The sequence below is a fragment of the Dromiciops gliroides genome, chromosome 4, assembly GCF_019393635.1.
Source record: "Dromiciops gliroides isolate mDroGli1 chromosome 4, mDroGli1.pri, whole genome shotgun sequence".
Taxonomy (NCBI): domain Eukaryota; kingdom Metazoa; phylum Chordata; class Mammalia; order Microbiotheria; family Microbiotheriidae; genus Dromiciops; species Dromiciops gliroides.
The window spans coordinates 368,535,274-368,550,095 of NC_057864.1; the positions used below are offsets into that span (position 1 = coordinate 368,535,274).

Sequence of the window (14,822 nt, forward strand, 5' to 3'; positions counted from 1 at the left end):
CCAAGCCCTCCACTCATTTAGTATCTAAATCTTGTGTGATCCTGGTCATGGCTCCACAACATTTGAATTGGTTCTTTCTGGGTACTTGAAATATTTTTTATGGGAGCTCTGAAATTTGACTATAATATTCCTGGAAGTTTTCATTTTGACATCTTTCAAGAGGTAATCATCAGATTCTTTCCATTTCTGATTTACTCTCTGGATCTAAGATATTGAAGCAATTTTCTTTGGTAATTTTTTTGAAATATGATGTTTAGGCTCTTTCTTTGATTGTGACTTTAAGGTAGTTCAAATAATTCTTAAATTATCTCTCCTTGATCTATTTTCTGGGTCAGTTCTTTTCCCAGTGAGATATTTCACATTTTGTTCTATTTTTTTTTTCATTCTTGTGACTCTGCTTAATGGTTTCTTGTTATCTCATCAACCCATCAACTTCCACTTGCCCAATTTTAATTTTTAAGGAATTATTTTCTTCAGTGAGATTTATACCTCTTTTTTCCCCATTTGGCCTATTCTACTTATTAGGGAGTTATTTTCTCCAGTGAATTTTTGTGACTCTTTTATCAAGCTGTTAATTCTCCTTTCATAATTTTCTTGAATCATGCTCATTTCTTTTCTGAATTTTTTCTCTACCACGCATCTCTTTTATTAACTCTTCTGGGAATTATTATTGAGTTTGGGTCCAATTAACATTTTTCTCTGAGGCTTTTTTTGTAGCTGTTTTCACATTGTTGTTACCTATATGTATATATGCATATATATTACCTGTATGTATATATCAAAGAATAAATAAAACATCTTTTAAAATAATGAAAGGAAGGTGCAGAAAATTCCAATCAACTGATAGTTCCAATGAGTTTTAAGTTGTTAGTTTTATCATTTCAAAAACTGTGTTAATTCCTTTTGAAATGAAAACTATTTTGGCCACTATTACAGCATTTAGTGAATTATATCAATTAATTAATTAATTGATTAATTTTATCCATTGGCTAAACAAAATTATTTTCAATGTAATAATACATTAGTAGCTTTTATCATCTTTTTTATATGAAAGTCCATGTGAGAATTCTACCTGGTAGCTTTCATTTACTATTAGAGATAGATGGGACCTTGAAATCTTACTGGCAAATATAGATTTGGTCAAGTTAGTTTGTAACCAGTTCCTATCAGCTGCAATTCTGGTAATTGACCACTCTAGACCCTCCCTACACTCCTTTCTGTTACCTGCAGCCTGGCAAAGACCAGTGGAATTACCAACCAGGGATCCACATTGTCCTGACCACAGAGAAGAAAAAACCCTCTCTCCTGAACCAGTATCCACAACGTTTCCTGAGGAAACACATAGTCATACACAAGGGCAAGTTTAGGCAGACCACCAGCCACTATAGGGGAAGAATTCCAAAAGGTATGGCTTTTTACACAAACTCAGAGCCATCGCTCTGTATAAAATTCTTAGGGGACAAAAAGGGTAGGAGGTCATTCAGTCAGAATCACCAACCAGGGAGTGTCTAAAGTGAAGTTATTTGTCATCAGCTTTGGGGCAAGAACTGTGACTAATCTGAGGGCACAGTTACAGCTGTGTTATAAGGGAGGTTGTTTCCAGCTTTCCACAGCTGCATCCCCAGAATGCAGGGCCCCCTGTTTGGAGAGGGGAGCTGCAGACACACAGCAGCTGTGAAGGTTCCAAGACACTGACAGTCCAAATCCTGAGAAAAATACATTTAAAAAGACAAAATGGCAATGATGAATGTCTAAAGCCTAATGAAGCTACAAGATCTGAGTTTTCTCTACTTAATGCAGATAGAATATTTCACCACTTTTTCACTGACCCTTAAAGGTAAAAATGAATGTGTCAAAGAAAACAAAGAAAGTAGCATAACCCTGTTGATTCAAAACATCTTCTGTCAGCTAATTAGAGGAAGAATTCATCTATATCAAATTGCTAATTTCCAAAGGACTTCTATTGTTTATGAAGACTTTTTTCAGTGGACAAAAGAAGGTAGCTATGAAAGTTCTTTTTTAAAGTTAAAAGTCCTATGTGAATATAATTTATGATGTGTGCTAATGTTAAGTAGTATAGTTATTAGTTATTAATATTAATATTTTTCTTGCCATGATTGCATTTTCCTTAAAGGAAAATATTATTCCCACAATAGATTAACATAATGATTTTTTAAAATCATTTTTCCCCATTTTAGGGAAGCTTTGTTTTTAAATCCCCCAGAAGCATTTTAGGAGAGAACCTAGGGAGGGATAGAGAATAGATTCAGTATGAAAAAGCCAGCAGAAGAAATGGTTATAGCAGATTTTCAGTAGGCATTCTTTTCAAGGTACTGCATCCTTATGCCTTTTTTTTTGTTTAAGGTTTGAAGGCAATATAATATGTGTTTTTCTCTTTTTTTCCAATTAGCCTTAAGATATTACTTATTTTGATTCCAAAACAAAACTCTTTGTACCTCATTATCCTTGATGGATCTCATAAGTGAATCAAATGATTGAGGATGATCTGTTGTTGTTGTTCAGTTGTGTCAGACTCTTCATGACCTCTTTTGGGGTTTTCTTGTCAAATATACTAGAGTGTTTTACCATTTACTTCTCCAACTTATTTTATAGATGAGAAAACTGAAGCAAACTAGACTAAGTGAACTGTCCAGGGTCACACAGCTACTAAAGTATCTGAGGCCAGATTTGAACTCAGGAAGATGAGTCTTCCTGAATTCAGGCCCTGCAGTCTATCCACTGTGTCACCTACCTGACCCAAAGATACTGTTACTAGATCTTAAAGGTGACTTTTATGATTTTTGCTCGGAGTGTGACAAAATGGCATGCTGGATGACTCAAAAGATTCCATTTTATAATGTAATAAATGGTCATTTGTATATTTTCTTCACTTGGAGAAGAACTTTTCTAGTTCAAGGATGCATCAAAGATTTATATATTACATGCTACAAAGCATAACTTGTGTTATTCCACTCTATAACAGAACTTCAAGGTACATGTATCTACAAATTCAAATCAATTCCACAAATTTTTCCTAGAAGTACGGCACTGCTCTTTTGTCTGAGTTCCTAGTGAGTGCCTTTGGAAGATTCAGTAAATATCATTTTTATGAACATGAAGTGATAAAGATATAAAAAAGAAAACTCACCTTCCTGATATGTTGGGTTATCATAATGAACTTCCAGAAGAACGTAGTTAGGGTCTAATGACGTACCCAGGGACAAGCCAACATGAGGAGGATATGAAAAACCCTAAGAATTGAGATTTATATAAATCACTATAACATGTTCCCTACTGAAAGCTTTCATTTTAATCTATAAACTTTCGATTTCAAAGAAATTGCAGAATTGTCAAAACCATAAAAACAATATTAAGTGGCTTAATAAAATTAATTATTTCCTATGGACAAAGGAGAAAAAAAGCCATTTTTGTTTATTTGCTTCAGGGGTGAGGGTCAGTGACTATTATTTCATTGGTATACACAATTCTGAGTAAGGAAACTCTTACCAATTCAGATCAGCAACTATTTTGCTACTTGGAATCTTAGAGAGTTGCCTGGGAGAAATGAGAGGTTAAATAACTTGCCCAATGTGACACAGCTTCTATGAGGAATAGGTAGGATGTCTAAGCATGTTAGAGACATCATTCCTTAGAGATGCAGAGAATATTAACACATTGATGACAAATTGTAGCCTCTTTAACTATTATTCCTACCTCTCCACCAATGGCCCAAGCAAAGACCACAGTCTCACAGGTCAGGAAAGCATCTGGCATATTGGGGTGATAGCATTCATGGCCATAATCCAAAACACTCTCATTAAAATTGTTACTGCAGTGGTAGAGAAGAATGTGGTGTATTAGGCTCTCGTGGCCTTTTTGTATTACTGGTTCAACCTGTAGAAAAGGAAAATAAGGCTGTGATAAATAGAATAATTTTAATAAAACACAAGTAAATGATACAGATATTCAAAATATACAAATATTGTGACTAATTTTTAAGCAATATTATATTGAACTATAATGCGGTTATTTATATGTGTGTGTGTGTAATAGTGAAAGCAATATTGGATTTAGACTGAGTTCATGTCTGGTATGTTTCTATTGTGTGACAATGGGAAAATCACTTCTCTGAGATTCAGTGTCTTCATTTGTAAAATAAGAATCATGACATTTATAATCCCTACCCCCACAGATTTGTTTTAAGGAGAGTACCTTTAAAACTTTAAAATGCTATAGAAATGTGGGTCAATATTCAATTCACAAGGAATTTGGTATTAGGTATGATAATAATGACACAGTGATAACTGTTCATGCAAGAATATAGACTTTAAAAACCATTTTTGTTTTGTTTTTCCTCCAGTACTAACAGTATCTCCATGACTTAACAAAGGTAAAACAATGTTGTTTATTTGCTCGAGTCATAGTTCTAAGATTAGTATCATAAGACTAGAATCCAGCAAAGGAAGAACCAGATCTAAAAAATGGCCTTAGATGCCATTTATCCTGCCTACTATGGACTATTATTTTCAGGTATTAAGGGATTAATCCATACCCCAGAGGATTAAGTATGTCATTATTATTCAGACCCTGCCTCTCATGTACTCTTTGCCCTGGCCCCAGAGCATGATATAGGGTCTGACTTGTGAATCACATTTAAATATCTATGGAAAACATTGACATACCACACTTACCTTTCTAGGTTTCTTCAATGAAGAAAAGACATAAGAAGCACAAAGGGGGAAAAAAAGAACAACCCAGACTACTATAATTGATCCATTATAAATGTGTATTTGCTTCTCCTACTTGTGCTAACAAAAACAGAAAAGTATTTGCAAGTGGCATTTTACAGATAAAAGATGTTTAGCAGTGAGTCAATGAGGTTTCCTAGTTTCCCAAGGATTCCGTTTTTTAATAGGATTCAACAAGGACGAAAAGAAGATGGAGGACAAAATGTATATGGCTATATCTCTGGCTTGAGCCATGAGACTGAGTTCTACTTTAAATTGTTTATTCGATTGTTATTTTCCAAATTACTCTATAGCTTGCTCACAAATAAACATTTTGATAGTTAACATGACAAAATGGCATTTGCCCAAAGGCTTTCATTCACGTATGTATTGTTGGTTGGTTGTTATCCTTTGTTCTCAAAGAGTACCAAAATGACACCACTATGTTGGACTCGAGGTACAGTGTGTCTAATAGGATGATCAGGCCAATACAAGCTCAGAACTCTCTACTACAGATTGGGTACAAATAGTCCATATGAACATTTGGAGTGCAGGTGTCTCTAACTTGGTACATCTCACTTTTCTTTTGAACTACAGCAATTCTGCTTTGCTCATGGAGCACAGTGCCTCCTTTGATGAGGGCATGCCAAGTCAGCAACAAACTGTTCACACATGGAAAAGTGTTAACATTAAGTCTTCTGGTAGTCATCTTGCTTTGGAGCTGCCCCTTTTGTTGGATGCAATTATTTAGCTTGATGAGGATAAGTCTATGATCAGTCCAGCATTTTGTGCCACACATTGCCTTTGTCACTCTCACATCCTGTCTCTTCTCACAATGACATATTCTTTTTAATGACATCGTTTGCTGAGAAGATGCATCTATGAAGTTTTGTTGTACTTAGGTAAACCAAAGGCAGTGTTCGCGATGATGTTAATAAAGAGATGCACAAGTTTTCAGTAGTAAGTGACCATTGTTGTTGCTGTTTCCAACTCCATTCCTCCCAAGGACTTCCAGCCATGTCTGGTATTCTGTGCCTACTCTTGCATTAAAGTCACTCAGAATTATAAGCTTGTCCTCTTTCAGCACATTGATGATGAAGATCTCCAGGTCATAAAATTAATAATTTTTTTCTTTGACTTCATCAGAGTTCATTGGGTGTCAGTATACACACTGGTGATGGTACAAGTAGCAGTTGCATTGTGATAAGCCTATCATTCACTCCTTTTGGTAGACACATAAACCAGCCGACTAGATTAGTTTTAATTGCAAAACCTATATCAACTTCACAGTATTCCCCTTTACTGCAGCCACTGCAGGAAAACACATATCCAGTTTCAACTTCAGTAAACTGGCCTTCATTTGCTAGCCTTGTTTCACTCAGGGCTGCTATTTATATGCAATATCTGCTAAGTTCTCTCACAACAAGAGCTGAAGTTTTGTACATTTTTTGAGTGTTTCAACTGCAGGATGGAATCCCCTCTTTCTGTGGTAAGCAGGCCAATGTTGGAAAAAGCAGATAATTTTTAGGGTACTTTTTCTAGCCCCTTCCTCACACCAGGAAATGAACCTTAAAAGACTGCTCAAACACACCCAGGGGGCTGCCAAAGCCCACAGCTGATTCCAGTGAGAAGATGACTCTATAGCCTGGGCTACCTCTGTACAGGGTAGTGACTACTCCCAGTATAGCTCTACCTGCTGTTTCATCACTTACCTGTCACCATAGGAATTTGAGATAGGTGAAAATGGTAAAATGGTATGGGTGATGTCTTTTGATTAGTGCAAAAATTGGATAAGTGAGGCAGAATTACATGAAGTTGTTGGCATCACTCTTTTCCAGAGTCATCAACACATACATATACATACACATATATGTCCTACACCTATGTTATAACTTATTATTAGAACTCTAAAGCAAGGGCCATTTTTCATCATGACTCATAAGAGGCAGCATAGTGAAGTAGATAAAAGGACCCTTGGATTAAGGAAGACCTGGGTTCAAATTTTGCCCCTGACACAAAATACTTCTTTGACCACAAGTCACTTAACCATTCAATACTCTTATTCAGTCATTTTCATTTAAGTCTGACTCTTCATGACCCCATTTAAGGTTTTCTTGGCAAAGATACTGGAGTGGTTTGTATTTCCTTCTCCAGTTCATTTTATAGATGAGGAAACTGAGGCAAACAGGGTTAAGTGGGTTGCCCAGGGTTACACAGCTATGAAGTATCTGAGGCTAGATTTGAACTCAGGAAAGTGTCTCCCTGACTTCACTTTACCCACTGTTTATTTTCAATATGCTGGGCATCTCTAAAAGACTGAATAGTTATAGAAGACATGTTAGCATGTATTGGTGGAGTTTTGACAATATAAATCCCTATGCAAAAATCTCAAGTCTGGAACAAATTTGGGGTAGAAGAGGGAAGAATCATAGTTCCTGAGTGGTCATAATCCATATAATAGAAACCAAGGGAAAAAATGGCACAATTTATAAGCAAATACTTGGCAACAATACTAATCTAAAGGAGGACAGGTAAGTTTTGTAGAAGACCAAAATGTAGGAAAAGAAAAGGCATTGGGAGAAAAAAATAGGAGGGTAAGGGAGATGATGGGGAGGTAAGGAGGAGGGGAGGGGGAGAAAGAAAGAATTGTTTTTGAATTAGTTACTTAATCCCAGGGTGGGGAGGAAGGGAGGGTGTAATATTAGGTCTTGGCTCCTACCCCAATCTTCATGTATGCCTTCAGGGTGATTAGAGGCTACAGGAAGTCTTGTCTAACTGAGTTGTTGGCTACCTGTTAGTAACAGGAACAGAGAAAAGCTTCAGTCTGATAAATGTAGCCCAAAGGAGAAACAAAAAAGAAATTTTAAAAATAACTCAGAGGAGGATCTTCTAAATAATCATGATACTATTCTTTTCAGAAGAGTTTGCATAGTTTAAGTTTTTGTCAACCTTCAGATTACTCTCTACTAAGGGAGTAGACAACAGTGATTTAGTTTCTATCTTATGGTAAAACATTTTTAATGATCCCAGAAAAGGCAAAGAAGAAAGTCGTGGTAGTGGCCATTAAAATGTCACTTAATCAAGTATTCAGCAGGTATTATACAACAAAAGCACCCCAGTGAGCTCAAGGCAAAAGTAAAAAAAAATAGTGATAGTCAAGAAGCTGAGCCTGAGAAGTACCAGATATGAGGGAGGAATGAGGTAGAAGAGGGCACAGGGTAAACAAGACTAACAAAAGATAAGATATTCTCTTTATCCATCCTTATTTTTCATGTGAAAATGTTTTGCCCACATCTTTCCCATCTGTCTCCTTGCTCTGAGTGTCCTTCCCTTGAGGTAGCTGATAAGAGTGCTCTGGCAGGACTTTATTGTATTTTTTTACTCAATTAGTATATTCTTTAATATCAATTAATCAACCAACAAGCATTTGTTAAGTACTCTCTGTGCCCAGCCCAGATGGCAGGGCTACAAAGACAAAAATGAAACAGTTTTTTCCCTCAGAAAGCAATAGGAAGGGATATCGTGTACATAAATAAGTGCACACAAAAAAATCCAAAGTTATTTCAGGTAGAGAGGGCACTAGCAGCTGGGAAAACTAGGAAAGGTATCATGGAGAAAGTGGTGGTTGAGCTGAGCTTTGAAAGAAACAAAGGCTTCTAAGAGGAAGAAGCGAGAAGGGAGTACCTTCCAGACCCAGAGGACAGACAATTCAAAGCTATGGGCATAGGAGATGGACTGGAATATGTATCCTACCTGTCTTGCCTACCTTCCAGGACACTAAGTCCTAAATACTGTAAAGAATTAATTGTGATTTGAGGTTTTTCTGACCCCATCTTTGACTATAGTTAGAAACCCCCACGTGTGCCTCGGCCAGCCTCAGGTGCTGCCTCTTCGCCAGCACAGTGCTCCACCCACTTCACACTGACACCTCTGTGGGCCTGGTCAGATTATAATGATTGGAAGCCGGTGAGGGCAGTCAGGTGACCTTCAGCATCAAGAAACTGGGGGCAGTTGGTGTTTGTACAGCTGCCTGTTGATTCTGTCAATCAGGGCTGCCAGCTAATTTAGCTTGGGGCTGTGTGTGTATGACCACCCTGTTTCCTGTGAGAGAGGGGGTTTTCTGAGAAGGAGGAGGGAAGAGATTCTCCATTCTGGCATGTGAGAGGGAGAGAGACGGGGTGCAGCCGTTTTGCTCTTTGGGAACAGCTGAGTCTGGTTAGTGTTGGTTTCAGGTCGTATTATTTTCTTTCCCCTATTCCCTTTTTCCCTTGTCGCTAGTTCTACTAATCTTACTTGTGTTTTAAATTCATTCCTGTTAATAAACCCTGTTTTGTTTTTGAAAGAGGCTGTTAATCTCCTTCCTTACCCCAGTATTACAGTGAGCTGCCTAATTAACACTCCCCAATTAAAATTTGGCCCTTACGATACTAATGTGTTGACTGGATGACCAGCAGAAGCCAAGGGAAGTGGTAGGTGTTCAAGAGTAAAAAAGGAGAAACAAGGAATATAATACACACCAAAGGCTAAGAAGAGGTTGGCAGCCAGCTATATCATATCATGAAACCTTAAAACTGAAAGGGCTCTGATAGGTCAACTATCACAACCTGTTCATTTCTTGGATGAGACCATACAGGTGAAAAGATTTGTCCAATGACACACAGGCCTTTGGGTTCCTTTGTATCACCAATGTCTTGCTGACATATTGACCAGTCAAATGCTCTTTCTACTATACCATATTGGGTATGCTGGCAGGGAAAAAGCTGTTTTGGCTATAAAGACCACCTATCCAACATACAGTTGCATAAGAAAAAAAACTGAGTACCCCCCAAAAAACCAATATGGTTAGAACACTTCAACTACCTAATCACATCATAAACTCTGATACCAATGTAACATTCATAGAAACAGTTATGCAGTCATATAACAAGCTTAATCTTGGTCATTAAGCACCCAAATGATGACAGAATGGCATTTGAGCCTGAAACAATGCCATGCTGACTCTTCAATTTGAATTGTGGACAATTATCTGAGGTGCTCAGAACCAAATCTCTAAACCCTGGGACAAACTCAAGACATCAAAGGGCAGTGAGAATTTCTCCAAACTTAGAATCAATAAATATTTTCAGAATGCATACTGTAGAAAGGGTTATGGGAAATGTTTCTTCTGCCTCTGCTACTGAATGAAGGGCACCCTTGTCAAAACACAAAAAGTGCCTGCCTGCTGTTCAGTGCCTCAGCACCTGCTGTGTGCATGGTCATTACTTCAAAAAGAACTTCTCTTGAAAACCATGGGACATCACCAGAGTTAGGAATCCACATCCTTTTGTGGACTTCAAGTCATCAGTTGCCTAAACAATAACACTTACTGAAACAAGCATATTTTGTTCATTCCCTCTCCCCCTCCCACTTATGCTTTCATAAACAGTTTTACAATGTGCAGATTTGCATCTGTGCCATGAGCTTTTCTGAAACAATTTTTACTTGAAAACAGAGATTTATGCAAGAAGAAAGTGTCACTTTCTTGCATAATAAAGGCTTTCTTAAACTTAATTAAGTTGAAAAGAAATTGTTATGTGCATTTTATTTAGTTTCCAAATTTTGGATGAAAGAAAAAGTATCCTCCTTGATTTGCCCTCTTACAGCAAACACTGGGGAAATAGGAAGGCATTTACAACCGTTCTGTGCAACTTCCTTTCTAATTATTCCTCCCAGTCCAGCCCATTTAAGAAATAACCCTTGCTTGTTGAAACTTGAGCAGAACATAGCTCTCCTAAAACAACTTCCAACTCAATAAATTAACATTTAAAGTGAAAGTTATCTGCAATTAGGCATAATTTCTCCCCTTTCTTCTTATTCCTTTCCCTCCTTTTCTGATTAGCACCCCCTTTTCTAAATTCAACTGTATAATTTAATCAACTGCCAAATCTTACCATTCTTTCCTTCACAACTTTTCACCTTCTATTCCTTCCCACTTACAAAGCTGTGACCTAGTTCAAGCCTTTATTACCTTTCATTTAAATTATTGCAAGAGCCTCCTAACTGATCTCCTTGCCTCCAGTCTCTCACCACTCCAATCCATCCTATGCCGTGCTGCCAAAGTAATTTTCCTCTAATGCACATCAGACCATGTGACTCTCCTACTCAACCAGTTCCAGTGGCTTTCTCTTGTTTTTAGGATAAAATAGAAACTTTTCTGTTAAGCTTTTACAGTCACATACAAACTGGCTCTGACCTTTTTATCTAGTCTCATTTCTTCCCAAAACATACTCTTCAATCCAGACAAACTGGCCCTCTCTCTGTTCATATTCTCTGGACCTCTGCACCGGCAGTTCCACATTTCTGGAATGCATTGCCTCTTTACATCTATTTCATTGAGTCCCTCTCTTCCTTGAACATGCAACTCAAACAGCATCTGTGGTATTAGTATTTTTTCTGATCTTCCCAACTCCTAGTACCCTCCTTTCCAAACTACCTCATACTGAACTGCTTTGTATTTGTTGATATTTAATCACTTTATGATATTTACTTGTGTCTCCAAATGTCTATATCCACCCCAGCCCTGATGAATGTAAGGTCCTTTGGAATAGGGATTATTTCATTTTTGTACTTATATTCCCAGTGTCAAAACCAGATCCTGACATATAGTAATCACTTAATAAATAATTGTTGATTGGACTTTTTTTAGTTCAAACTTTGTTTTTTTATTTCATTTCCTCATCCCTCTGCCAAACCTCCACATTTTTACTTATGGAATGACCTTCTTTCCATTCACTCAAATTCCCAACTATGGAGTCATTCCTCATTCCTCTCTATCAAAACAATCAATTCGATAGAAAATGCTCTCCATATCCAGAAAAAAGAACTGTGGAATCCAAACGTAGATTGAACCATACTATTTCTACTCTTTTTTTGTTTTGTTTTTCTTTTTTGAAGTTTTTCTCTTTTGTTCTGATTCTTCTTTCACAGCATGACTAATGCAGAAATATATTTAATGTGATTGCACATATATAACCTATATCAGATTGTTTTCTATCTTGGGAAGGGGAGAGGGAAGGGAGAAAGAAAAATTTGGAACTAGAAATCTTATAAAAAAGGTTGAAAACATGTAACTGGGAAATTATAAAATACTTTTTAAGATTTAAAAAAAAAAAGAAAGAAAACCACACAAAAAATGAAAACAAAAACAATCAATTAGAACTTCACAAAACCTCTCTAATCTATTGATTTATCTTCACTGATATAGCCTCTTCCCTAGTTCAGGTCGTAATCAATAAATATTAAGCACTTATTTTGTGTCAGACACTGTGCTAAGCTCTAGGAATACAAAAGAGGTAAAAGATAGTCCCTGCCATCAAGGAGCTTACAATCTAATGCACCAGGACTCTGGTGATAGTTCTTAATGTTTCCCTAATTTCTTCTTCTTCCATCTCTAACCTCCACACAACTGCCAAATTGATATTCCTAAAACAAATGTCACATTTCTACTCAAAATTTCAATGGTTGCTTATATTCACAAAGATAAAATATAAATGTTTGGCCTGGAATTTAAAGTCCTCCACAATCTCATTACTTTCTACTTTTTTTTTTCAATATTATTTCATATTACCACTTCTCTGAACTTTTTGTTTTAGCCAAACTTGCCTTCAGCTTTTCCTCATAAATGACATTTCACCCCTTTTTTTGGTCACTGATGTCAGTAATATGCTCCTTCCTTACCTCTACCTTGTAGAATCTTGAGGTTCCCTCAAAGTATAGTTCTTGTGCTTGGTTTTTCCTAATCCCTGTAGTTACTATTATTTCTTTCCATCTTGGACTACTTTGTACATAACTTATATTTATTATAGTCATACTATCCATCCCTCAGTAGATTAAAGCAATTTGAGGGCAGGCATTTTTTGTTTTTTGTTTTTGTATCTCAGGCACTTAGCACAATGTCTTATACATAGTAAAAGCTTGATAGCTGTGTTTTGAATTGAGTTGAAATTATTTTAATTCATTATTCAATTGGCATACAGTTTTCATCTCATCTCAAACTTCTTTATAAAATTGTCTCTGATCTAATTTGGCCACATGAGTAGGCATACTATGTAATTACTATGTCAGAGTGATTTCAGTTAATAGAATACCAAAAAATATCTCTTCACCAACTTTGTGATTTCTAAAATTAAATAATTAGGTATTTGTTCCTTTGGTTGATATCAAACAGTATGAATTATATACATATATCCTGGAAAATATATATATTAAAGCTTATGGGTCCTTTATTTCAGGATTCACATCAGCTGTTGCCTTCAGCTAAGAGAATAGAGAGGGTGTAGCAAGCAAGCCATAACAAGTTGTACCTGAGGCTAAGGAACAATTTCTTGAGACGGATTTCACACACTGGATCCCTGCATTATCCCCAACCAAGCACTGTTTTCCTAACCTAGCTCTATATGGATGTCCTTGGCTTATGACCTGTTGTTTCTGGAATTAGGCAACATTCCCTTGCCCATTTCCCTAGATCTGTTTTCTTTTGGGATTTTTCACTTTGACTTCAGGAAAGCTTTAAGTTTATGCTCTTGAACTCTGGGCACAGTAACGCTGATCCACTCTCCTCTCAAAGGATCAAGGGTCTGACAATTTTGTCTCATAAGAAAAACAACCCCCCACCAATTATTGGAATGAGTTACTTGCTGCCCTGCAGGTCCTCCAGCTGGAGCCTGTGGAGCCCTACCCCAGAAGTTAGTTTTGCAAAAAAACAATTCTTAGTTGTGTTTGTTGGTTTATAGGGATTTTCATTTTTTTTCAAGGTTATCTAGTTCTCTGATTTTCTATTGATGTTTGTTGGAATGAATCAAGACAATTATTTGTTTTCCTTCAGCAACGGGAATGTATTTTCTAGGTATCTTTAATTGCAGGTTTAGTTTTTTAATCCTCCTATTTTATTAATGTAAGTTTGCAGAGATAAAAATTTTCCTCTAACAGTTATTTTAGCAGTATCACATAAGTTCTGCTGTTTTCTTATTGTTAATTAATCGAATAATTTATTGTTTCTATAATTTATTTTTTGCTCTTTGAATTATTCAGGATATTTTTATTTAATACTTATTAAGGATTGGTCTTTTGCTAATATTTCTTTCATTTGCAATTTTTATTGCATTATGGTCTATAAAGGATATGATTTGGGGGGTAGTTTTTACTTTTGCCTGAGATTTCCTTATTACATAACCTATGTTCAATTTTCGAAGATAATCAGGGATGCTAGAAAAAATGTATATTTTAATATTCTCATTCCCCATGGGTTTTCCTTTTTTAATCTTTCATTTGGATTTACATAGCTCTGAGATAATATTAGATACTTCTACAATTAATGTATTATTAGCTATGTCTATTTGAAGTCCTAAGTTTATCTTTTTCAAACTTACGTTATGCCATTTTCTAGTTATGTATGACAGTATGTGTGTTTATATATGCAATATGCACATGTGTATTATATAAATAATGTGTGTATATGTGTTATGGGCCTAGCACCCCAGAAGTTCTCTGGGGGTAAATCAAAGAACCTTCTCCTTGAGAAACTAAATCAAAGGACGGACTCACCTAAAGAGATAAGTGACATCAGATCAGGACTGAGCTAGTTCCAGGACCACTACCCTTCATTCCAGTCTCCCTCACCCCTGGGGAGATAAGATTACGTGTGGCTGCTACCGTTGTGGCATGAGGAGGAGAGAGATGGCTTGAGAGATCCGCAGCCACCCCTTCTCCAACTCACCCAGCCACCACCAGTGGGGGATGGTCCTCCCCCAATAAGAGAACTTTCCAAAGTCAGATGATCACCCCCATCAGTCCTATCTGCCTGTGTCTTGCTCGAGGAGATAGGTATCTCAGAGCCATGCCTCGTCTATGCCTTCTCCCCATGAGAAGAAGTTCAAGGATTTCTCTCTTGGTTTCCCTTCCCTAGCCCCTAAATAAACTATTGTATTATTCTATTGGATTTGTGTGCAAGAGGGTGTAATTCTTTTTTTGTTGTTTTGTTGTTGTTTTTGTTTTGTTTTTGCGGGGCAATGGGGGTTAAGTGACTTGCCCAGGGTCACACAGTTAGTAAGTGTCAAG

The 14,822-nt window shown here is 36.8% G+C and overlaps 1 protein-coding gene across 3 annotated transcripts in view; it reads right to left on the minus strand.

The window, feature by feature from the left end:
* The window catches only part of MOXD1 (monooxygenase DBH like 1), a 103,382-nt gene that overhangs the window by 29,531 nt on the left and 59,029 nt on the right, over window positions 1–14,822 (minus strand). For all 3 annotated transcript variants that reach the window (XM_044004119.1, XM_044004120.1, XM_044004122.1), the window contains exons 6-7: window positions 3,715–3,894; window positions 3,149–3,251 (exon numbers count right to left, since the gene is read on the minus strand). In XM_044004119.1, coding sequence (XP_043860054.1) covers window positions 3,149–3,251; window positions 3,715–3,894 — 283 coding nt within the window. The remainder of the gene's footprint in view (window positions 1–3,148; window positions 3,252–3,714; window positions 3,895–14,822) is intronic.